General features: G+C 28.7%; 1 protein-coding gene across 1 annotated transcript in view; it reads right to left on the bottom strand.

The window, feature by feature from the left end:
- Positions 1–10,234, bottom strand: part of LOC129961954 (uncharacterized) — a 276,391-nt gene extending 266,157 nt beyond the window's left edge. Inside the window, exon 1 of the mRNA XM_056075603.1 lies at positions 8,848–10,234. Within this exon, the coding sequence (XP_055931578.1) occupies positions 8,848–9,328 (481 nt within the window). The 5' untranslated portion in view covers positions 9,329–10,234. The remainder of the gene's footprint in view (positions 1–8,847) is intronic.
- Positions 10,235–11,387: the final 1,153 nt, after the last annotated feature.

An 11,387-nucleotide genomic window follows, 5' to 3' on the forward strand; every position in this document is an offset into this window, starting at 1 on the left:
ATTAGTTTCACTTTATAATGAAAACAAGGAGGATTTCCTGTTCATTCCTTTTTTCCATCCTTTCAGGACTTTAGAATGTTTTAAACGAGAAAAATGAGGTGAATAAATAAGACTACTTATCAAAAAGATAAAAAAAAAAAGATATTTTAAAAGTGGTAATTATTTTTTCTTAGTATGATAGGAACAAAAACGCAATTAACGCTGTTTATTAACAATGTATCAAAATTAAGGCCTTCGACTTAATAAAAACATCTTAAAGCATTTCCTAATGAATGTAGAAATAATCTTTTAAAAGAACAATAAAAGATGTTTTTGAAAATTTTCGACGGCATTTTTTTTAAATTTCTTTTGAAAGATTATAGGCGTTTCTTAATTATCTGATGCATGTATATTTAATATGTAAAAAAAACAAAAACATATTGAAATGTTTCGTATTTTGTTGCATAATAAAGCCCCCCCCCCCTTCCATTAAAAATTATTTGAATTTCAGATAGAAAAATTCTTACAAAATTAAACTTGTGTGGAAATTCTATAAGAAGCTTACAAATATTTTCGAAAGAGTATAGGCGTTTCTATAATCATCAAATCCATGCCTATTTAGTAACTTTAACCGTAGAGTGCTTTATTTTTTACGGCAAAGTTGTTATAATTCAAGTTCGCCAATTGTAAAAATTCTTGTGTCAAATCACTGCCAAAGAAATAAAATTTCATCAACATGTAATACAAAAAAAAAAAAAAAAAATACCGTTGCACCAATAACTGAAGCGATTTTCTAAATTTATTGTTTAAAAAAATCAAGGAAAACGTTTTTCATTATTTTCTTCAAATTAAAATTATCTTATTCAGAAAGTTTTAGAATCGGATCTATGGCTCTAAATAATGCAGAGGGGGGAGAGGCAAATAATGTTATGAGATGTAATCTGTGTCAACAAATAAAATTAAAACAATAGGCTCTGCAGTGACAACAAAACAAGAATAGCATTCTCAATGAACCCTTCACTAATTTGAATAACGTACTGATTCTAACTTTGTTTTTTTCTGCACAGAGCATAGTCTTGTATGATTGAACATATGTGAAATGCATTTTTATCCTTCAGATCAGAGGTCATTTGACATCTGCATTTCGATTCAAATTTTTTCACGTTACCCATAGATAAAAAATGTCGAGGTTAGACATCAGGCGACCTCGGTGGCTTAAAATACGGTTTGTTGAAAAGAACGACTTCAAATACAAACTTGTGCATAATGGCGATTTAAAAAAAAGTTTCAACTGAGCAAGTAATCTCAGGTGGTGCATAGTATTGCTTAAAAAAGGCGTTTTGAAGGCAATCTCGCTTTTTCAATTCTAGAATAAAAAACATCACAACATATTGCGATATATGATCCCACTCACGGAACATGCAATATGTTCAGTGAAGTTTCGCCTTACATCGCCTCAGAAGTTACCGCAGCTCTACCTACTGACGAAAACTGTAACTAATATTTTTTTCAGTGTTTATAGATTGCATCACTCGTGTTCATTTGAGTTGTGGAATCAACTCTAAAGCTTTCCGAAGACAAACTTTAATTACAATATTCCTATATATGGAAGTGGTTAGATTTTAGTTTTGATGGTTTTCAGGTTTGTATATCGCTTATATGAGATTGTCGTATGTGTTACTTTGTAAAAAGTAAATGATATCTGACAGGAAATTTTACCGCTTTTTTTAATTTTTATTTATTTATCTACGTTTTTATTACGAAATGAGTCAAAAGCAGCAGCAAAAACTAATCAAGTCGCTTGTGGGAAGAAAAAATTGATATCCTTTATAGTTATGACGTTACGGATTTATAAAACAAAGAACTGACAGTCGTTAAACTCGCAAGAATTCATTTTAAAACATTTTAAAATCCCACTCATCCGAAAAGCATATGGCAAATGCGAATTTGACAAGTCTTGTGATAAAAATTCTATTCTTTCAAAGATTCGATGTATATTTGAACTTGATATACATTAAGTCTGCTATTGAGATATCAGAGTTCCTTTTGGTATTGTGGCTTGGAAATTTAGAGAGGTATTGCCAGCTAAGCTGTAGTCCTCATCACTTGGTTAGAATTCAAATTTACGAGCTTCATCCGCAATTAGAACGCCAATGTAAATGAAGTATATCGATTTTATTGAAAATCATCTCAAGAATTCAAATAAATCGAAGTACATGATTTAAAGCCGTGGCATTTTCATTCTGAGGTTTTACACTAAGTGGAAATTTAGAAAAGCTGTATTTCCACTTTTGAGCGACTTCTAAAATATTATTTCAACAGTTTTGCTAGTGAAAATGATGAAATATAAAAATATTTTAATATATCAGACCTTTAAGAGACTATATTTTTTTATAATTATGCCACGTTTCGCAAGTTGAATCTAGTATAACTTCGTTTCAAATTCTTAAAATATTAATGACATAATTTTAATGCAATTTTTGTCTTCATTTTTTCAACTGAAATTATTAAATACATTTATAAAAACATATTCTTACAAAACATTTAGGAAAATTTAAAAATTCAATTTTTTTTCAAGAATATTATTTGGATCGCATTAATTTCAACATAACTAAATAAGTTAATGTAATGCAACATCATTTATTTAAAACCGTTTCCAAAGAAATGTTTTTAAATAATGATATATCTAAGTAATAATTACTGACAGCCATTTGGAAGAAAATTTCTGTTTTTTGGATATCGTGGAGACAACCATTAATCCATTTGAGCATGATAATGAGTATCCAGACGTACTTACTTTTCTTCAGGATGTGACAGAAACCTGTAATTTGCCAAACGATTTAGAGCAGTACATGGCAAGGATTCGAAATATACCAGCTGAAACTTTATGCAGAGCAGATGCAAACTATACTGACAGATGCTTTATGCAAAATATATGTGAAATATACCAGCTGTAACTTTTAGAATACTATAAATATTTATTAGTTTCTTTTAAAATCTAATTTTAATTTATTTCGTTGATTAGGAAAATATATAAATGAAAGAGCACAATTGTTTGTTCGATTTTTGTAGATAAGTGGTTTATTTATTTTCATAAGAATGTAAGAGAAAACACAACAATTTAACAACGAGAAAAAAATAAGAGTGTCTTTTGAATGAAGTAAAGGCACTTTTCCTTTCTGAACAAAGCAACATCAATTAAATAGGAATACAAATTTTATTTTATATATTAGAAATATTTTGTAGTTGAGTATATATGATCTAAAGAGTGCAAATAAAATAATTGTCATATTAATCATATTTTATGGTCATAAAAAAGTCAAAGTCATTATAATAAGAGAGCAGAGGCATTATAATAGAGAGGCAAAGCGAGGTTTTTATTCATCCAAATTGCCATGGTGCATTAATTGGTTTCGTATTGAAAAAAGTGATACTGATCATATTAAAAATTGCTTCATAAAAATTTAGTTAATCTAATAAAGTTTATTTGTACGCGAATTTAAATCCTAGTAAAGAAAAATTAAATTTAAAGCTATGCTTAAAAAAATAATCACAGAATAACTACCTCACAGTTTACAGGAAATCACAAACTAATAATTGTTATTATTAACGAAAATGAAACAAGGATTGTAAAAAGTTAAATTATCCCCCTCCTTCGGTTGCCCACATTGGGTTGCTGAGGAAATAAAATATCGCTGTGTTTATTTCATTATTAAAACATAAATATGATGATGGGAGAGAAAAAATAATTTTTAGTAAGTGTGCAATTAATGCTCCCTACATCCTTGCAGCATAGTGTTCCCGCGGTTCTTAGCAAATTTTCATTGTTCACTTCTTTTGTGCCATTCCTATATTCCTTATTAAGATAAAATTTTATATTTATTTAATTGTTAAAGTTTTAATTTTCTTTTAAACTGTGACATATGAATGATGGGAGACTAAGCAACTATCTAAATGCCAGAATGAAATTACAATGATGTTGAAAGTAAACCAACTAAGACAATATTGTAGGATCTGGTGTCAAACTCTTTAAAAGTGCATTGTGTCGAATGATAGTTAGTTAAAAACCCCACCAAAGCGTCAAAGGTGATGCATCCCATTTAATATACGATACGATGTGATACGATGATATACGATGATACATCCCATTTAAAATTGATTTGGTAATCACAGAATATGGAAAAGAGAAGTCAACCATCTAACTCTCCGACCCGTCCGAAGGCACACGGATTTAAACCATAAAACTGAATGACCGGACCGCCGCAACAGCAACATTGGCGGGAACTGTGGTTGAGTCCTAAGGGCCGTCACCGGCCACGGTACAACCCTCCCCGAAGGAAGTACGTCCCGTCATCAATAGGAGGAGTCAGATCTCCCACCTATTAGTGTACCCTCCAGGGTGGCGAGATCCAACCACCATGCCGGAAGCATCTCATCCTCATTTCGAGGTACCCCCCCGGGGGGATATATGGAAAAGAAAAGGGGTTGCTATGATTTGGTGGTAGAGCCTCAACCTTGGAAATCATACAACGCCGTTTAGAAATCTATATTTCCCTTATATGATACAGTGCACATTATGCCTGCTATGAAAGTATAAATACTATTGCATTTACATATCTCTAATATTTGGAATGCGAATATCAATTTAGGTACCGTCCTTGTAATCTGAATACGGTTAAAATTTACAAGGTTCAACCTTAAATTTTCGGATATATTTGAAAAACTAGACGTTAATGCAAGATATAGATTTTTTTTAGATCAATGAAACAATAACTTTTTTCAAAAGATTGATAATGAAAATTTGTTAAGCTCTATATCATAGGATAGTTTTTGATTCAGTAGCGAATAAGTCTCCATACTTCTCGTGCTCTTTACTACTTATATTCATTTTAACTATTATAAGACAAAAGAAATTAAAACGGTGTTTGCTAAATAGCTATCATAAAATAAATCTGTCATCAATTTTATAGCAATAGGAACATATAAATTAGTATTTTCTTAAGTGTCTTAAATGGAGGCGATCTCCATAAATATTCAATAACGATGAGTTAATAAAACCACGCTAATTGGTACGTTTTATACCTTTTATTTCAAAAGAAGGGATTTTTGTGTTACTTGCAGAAGATTTTTTAAATAAATTAAATAATTTATCAACTTTGAATTTTAGTTATTATAACAAAAAAAAAAGAACTAACTATTTGGTACAAAAGGGTCAAAAAAATGACTGTCGGCGATTTTTGTTTGTCCTGTTCAGTTTTTGGATTATCAAATTATTTAAAATGCTAGAAATTTGGATGCAAAGATTTGTACGATGAATTACACGTTCTTTTCCATATCTTCTAAGGATTGTCGTCTAAATATAACGAGAAATTTGCAAATTTATTTTTTATGCGCGAAAATGGGCCTGCGTTGGGTTATACTAAATATTATGCTACCCATTCTAAATTGTAGAATATTGACGTATTCACTGGAGAATTAAACACACACCCAATTGAAACAATATTATTCCAATCCATTCTCTTCTACATTTAATAGTCGCATCTGACACAATGCACATAATGCCTTTGGGGTTGTCCCATCTAAACCATTACTATGAATTGTGAATACTATATAATATTAGAGCCTTTATAGTTCCATAGTCATATGCAAGATATAAACATATCACAACATAAAATTATTATCATCATTCTTAATTATCATCATCTTAACTATTATATATTATTCTTTTAAAACATACTTCATGAGTGGAATCTTCTTGCATTACAGTAGGATATTTATTTAATAGATCAGGTTGCCTACCTAATTCTGTAATGATGTCATAAATATTTAAATTATTTCTTCTGTATTCGAATCATGCACAAAAAAAATTTTTTTACTCAAGAAGAAAATTCAATATTCTTTAATCTATAATTTTCTTAATAACTTATCTTAAAGCAAAACAAGGGGGGGGGAATGCAAAACCCATTCTTATAAATATGCAGTGGAATTTTTATTCGTATTATGTACTCAATATTTACATAGCAATTTATTCATCAGTAAGTTAAAGATTTGCAATTTCGCACGTCACAACTTTTTATTCAGAAAGCAGACATCGTAAATTAAGAATTTTTTAAGGTGTACATTTTTCTGGTAAAAGACAGTAAAGATATCTAGTTTTTCAATGATATAATGAAATGGAAGCCTCATACCCAAGAAAAAATGTCTTTTTAATAAAAATTAAATGCGCTTTAAGATTAATACTTTCGATATACGATAGACGTTTTTAGACGGCAAATATAAGAGATAGGATATCGAATTAGAAATTATATAAAGCAAGTATTCATTCTTAAAGTAGTATTTTAGAATTATTATTCGTGCTCGGTGTATAAAACGCTGAATTCGTTTCTATGAAATAAGTTGAATATAAAATCATAAGAAATTAAACTAAAAAAATCCATTTTATAGTAATACCATAACTTTATAACATATAGTAATACCATTATTACTGAGTAAAACAACAACAAAAAATGAAGATTCTTTTGGTTAAAATGCAAGATATTCTTTAAAGAAATATTTTTGAACAAATCCGAGATAAAAGACATATATTCTTATAATAATGTCAAGCAATTTTTATTGAGACTTCGCACATAAATTTGTTTAATAACTACTAATCAGTTGCTTTCGGGTTTGTAATTTTCACACGTCATGCTTATTATTCAAGCAGTAGTTTTGGAAAAATTTGAAAAAAAAAATAATAAATTGAAGCTTCCCCTTTAGAACAGCCTCTCTCTAGCCTTATTTCATGGGAAGAATGAGAATGGGGAGGAATGAAAAGTAGTCTAACGGAAGAAAAAATGAAGATCTTTTATTTTACGATATTCATTTAGTTCGTGAAATTCGTTTCTGGGTTGTGTTTTTTTTCTGTTGATTTTACCTTTTCACTTGGAAGTTTGTGTTTAATATCACTTTTATACAAAACAGTCTTCAAAACCATCATAAAATATAATTTTGCTCCTGATACATAAATATTCGCTTTTCTGCTTTTCAATTTGTATTACTTGGTCTTGCTTTTTTTTTATTATTAATTTTTATTTATTTGTTTTCCCAGTCTTATTTAGAAAAAAAAACGAGTTGAGTAAAGTCATAATCTTAAAAATTTTATACTTTATATATTAAATATTATGAATAAATTTCTGTTTGATTAAACATATTTAATTTAGTGGCTTTATTAATTAACGTAAACTATTTTTTTATTTCTATTTTACTATAATATTACTAAGGATTAAATTATGAATACAACATAAATAGTTTCATTCAAAATATAACGACAAAAGATTTTATTTTCATCTTTTCTTTTAACAATTTGATATAAATTACAAAAATAACAGTCAAAAGTTTGAGCACTGGTTAGGTTTCTAAAAAAGGCACATCGTTAATGTCAGATTTTACAAATTTCTACAAGTAGTTAACAATTAAGTGAGTCACAAAATATGACTCACATATCTGAATATGTAAGATTTGAATTGAAATTATAAACAACAATGAATATTCATTATACAATTACAAATATGAAGTATAATTTCTACTTGTAAAAAATTGTAAATGAAAATTTAAGACGAATAAAATGCGAGTTAATCACCATAATTTATATAAACATAAAGTCTAAGTCTTTCCTATAAAAATATCATAATTTCTTAATGTATGTCTTTAATCGTTAATGTGGCACATATCAAGTGTGCAGTGGAAACGATATATAGAATCAACTGCGCATCTCATAATAGAAAGAAACGACAAAACGTGGCCCAATAGTAGGTTACATACAGAGGATTTGATTTAGAGGAGCTAATCAGTTAGTGATTCGCATTTTATTAATTGATTCGTTTGATTTGGTGGATTTTATTATAAAAGCAGCTTAGAATAATTACATGTAAAATTTATTTTAATGTAGTTGTTCTTTACAAGAAAGTGAAATATATTTATTAACAAATATATATGTTATCATTAATAAACAATTTTTTATTATTATTTAATAAGTGATAAATTGTTTTTATTTATTTTACTAACATTGCATTTTGAAATTACAAACCGTACAATGATGTTTTTTTATTGTTGCGGAAATCAGTGACATTTCTTTCAATTTAGAAAATCGTGTCTTTATTTATCGTAATATTTTTTTTTCAGTTCTTTGAAACATTTTAATGGTTTTAAACATATTTTTTCGTTGGGTTTCTTTTTTAAATTACATACTGAGAATAAAATTTTATTAATTTCGGTTTCATCGAACCTTATCAATAAAATAATTCTGCAATATGAATGTTCGAATTTCTACCATCATTTCATTTGAAAATGGTATGATTAATTGAATAGTGTCTAAAATTTATATATATATATATATGAAACATTCTCAAATTTTTAAGTAAATATAAAATGCACAGTCAGATTTTTAATAGGTAAGTTTATAGGAAAAATAATTTAATATGGCAAAAATCTATTACCTTTTAAATTTTAGTGCCCTAAGGAGAACAGTTTCAAAATTCAGGGATTAATTTTAATAAAAGGCTAAAAAGCAATTATATAAATTTCCTTAGATTAAAGAATTTATAATGGTATTTATTTTAAAAATAATTTAAAATTATTATAAGAAAATAACTATTTTTAAAAAAATTAAAAAAAACTCTTCCTTACAAATGAATTCTATTTAAATAACTTAGAATTTTGACAATTCTTTGAAATAACTTACAATTCTGCTATTTCATTAGAAATTTTGCAATAATTAATTGATTAATAAAACAAAATTTGAATTAATATCATACAGTGATGACAGAGAAATAAACTTTTTTAAACGAATTTCATGTTGAAATAATCATGGAAATGTTGAAAACCACTTACCAATTGCTTCCAGAGCAGTTTCCTTGTCCCTCGTGTAAATAACAGCCGGACCATAAGCGCCATCATATCTAGCTGAAAGTTCCCCGTTAGCCAAGACATCAAGCAGCAGAATGTAAGTTTCTCCAGGATTCACATCCGATTCACACTTGCTTGGATCGCCGAAATTGGACACGTTCACCAAACGACGATTCAGAGCAGTCTCTAAGGACGATGGTTTGCGTTTCTCGTAGATTTCCACAACGCGGTCTTCACCTTTGATGATGTTGAAGACGAGAAATTCAGCGCTATAGCTGTTGGAAGAGCTATTCCTTTGCTTGTAAACTGTCCTGGTGTAAGCTGCCAACACCACTTCCGAGTCTATAGCCCTCTCTTCTAAGCCTTTGGGCTTTGCATCGTCCGAGGGAAACACACATGTGGTCAAAACGGTGGGCAGAGTCCACAAGACAAGTACTAAACTATGCATAGAACTTAGCTTCAACATCGTTACTTATGACAATGAAACTCTAAGGTTAAGTGCAATATTTCATGCATTTATAAGTAGAACTTAAGTAGTAAAGCTATGCACCGATGTAGACTTCCGATATTTGTTTCAAATAATTGGATTCTATATAAGTACTTAAATGCAGATATTTCGCTCTAGTTTTTTTCTCCGTTTACAATACAATTTTGTTTAGACTAGCAAGTTTTATCTAATACAATATATATATACGATTTTTTTTTATTCTTGTCTGACTAGATTCGGATGATGCATGTAATTTTCATTAAATGCTGGACTTAATTACATGTAATGATTCTTTAACTTCGATAATAAATATGCCACTCTTATTGAAAATCAATCAAATGACTAGAGATCAGCTATTAAAGTACACAGCTATCATCTATATACTATACAGTTACAATATATTCAAAATAATATCATCCACTAAAATCGACATCGATACTATACTATACACAATTTGAACAAGCGGTATTGAGACAATAAAATAGATGCTATACTGGTTTTTTATAAGTTTACAAAAACTCAGATTCTCGCTTTCTATAAAATGCTATTTTATGAAATATTTTGTTCCTCACTATCTGTGACCGCATTCTCTCCAACTCCTAAAACATCTGGTATTCCTTTAAAAAACTGAAACAACTTCAAAAAAAATGCAAGAATAATCTTTGAAGTAAAATTGCCTAAAGGCTGACCACTTCATTCTGTTCGAGGTGAGTCATAAAAATTTTGGTATTCCCTTGCACACTCAATTCCTGAGCGAAAAAGAAGTGACACGTAACTCGAAGTCATAGATGGCCACGCTCTATGTTGATGACAGGGTAGTTCCCGCAACACATGGTCGATAGTACAATTATCGGGCAACTGAGGAGCTTTCCCGCACGCTCTCAGTTTTCGCTACCGACTGAATGATCCGACTGCAGGGTTGCTTTTTGCTGAAGGGAAGTCGCTTGTAAAGTAGCCAACTGTCGGAAGAAAAGTCGCCAATAGCCGCGTTTGGATTTAGTTGTTAAATAAACGGCTCAACTCTCTGTTAATTCTTTATTAGCATTTATACGAATTTCAATGAATGTTTAAACGTTTGTTGTATAATTATTGTCACTGAATAAGTTTTATTCATTTTTATTAATAACTTTTTTTTATCCATGGCGTATTTGAAAAATTAACTTTTGTGATAAAATAAAAATTTAGTTTATAAATAAAATTGTTAATTGTGTTTGTTAGTTTGTTATTTTCAAAGGGAACAAGAATGATCTGTACAACAAAATTGCTGTAAATTCTTTGTTAATAAAAGAATTCTTTTGTAGATATTTTTTTTATATCTCATATAAATTACTGATTATATTTCGATACAGTCTGTATTTTATATGACTATATAGAAATATTTAATAAGCTGCTTACAGTTTGAAGAAGTAGACAAATATATTTTTTAAAGTATTCGTTTCTGATAAGAACATTTAATATGTGTGAGGATGCAAGTTCATAACTTCAATTCAATATGTCCAGGAAAAAGAATTTTGAGCGTATTATTGAACAAATATGAAATTATTCCAGAATTACATAATATATGTATATGGGCAAAACAATTATACTTAATTTATTGTAATTTTTATATACTCACAATAAAAGTTATAAAAAACGATGAATATCTAGTAACTTGTAAATCTAAATAGTGCCTAACATTTTTCTTTATAAATACCTTTTAAAATTTTAATACTGCACAAAAATAAATAAATGAAATTTTAACAGATGCTTAACATTTACAGATATTGTAGCATCATATTTTATATAATTTTCTTTTTCTAATATAATATATATAATTTTCTTTAGTAATATATTTCTATCATAATGGCTCATGTTACCTACATTAAAAAAAGTTAATTAACTGAACTTTCAGCTTTTCAAAGCCAAACATATTATACTTTCTGAGATTAAAGAATTGCCACAATTTTATGTCCTTAAAATAGAAAAATTGACATTTCGAAGGTATAAATTTTTATAATGCCCTTAAAAATATAGATATGCTGCAATATCAGAAAAGAAA

This window comes from Argiope bruennichi, chromosome 2, assembly GCF_947563725.1.
Source record: "Argiope bruennichi chromosome 2, qqArgBrue1.1, whole genome shotgun sequence".
In the NCBI taxonomy this organism is placed as follows: domain Eukaryota; kingdom Metazoa; phylum Arthropoda; class Arachnida; order Araneae; family Araneidae; genus Argiope; species Argiope bruennichi.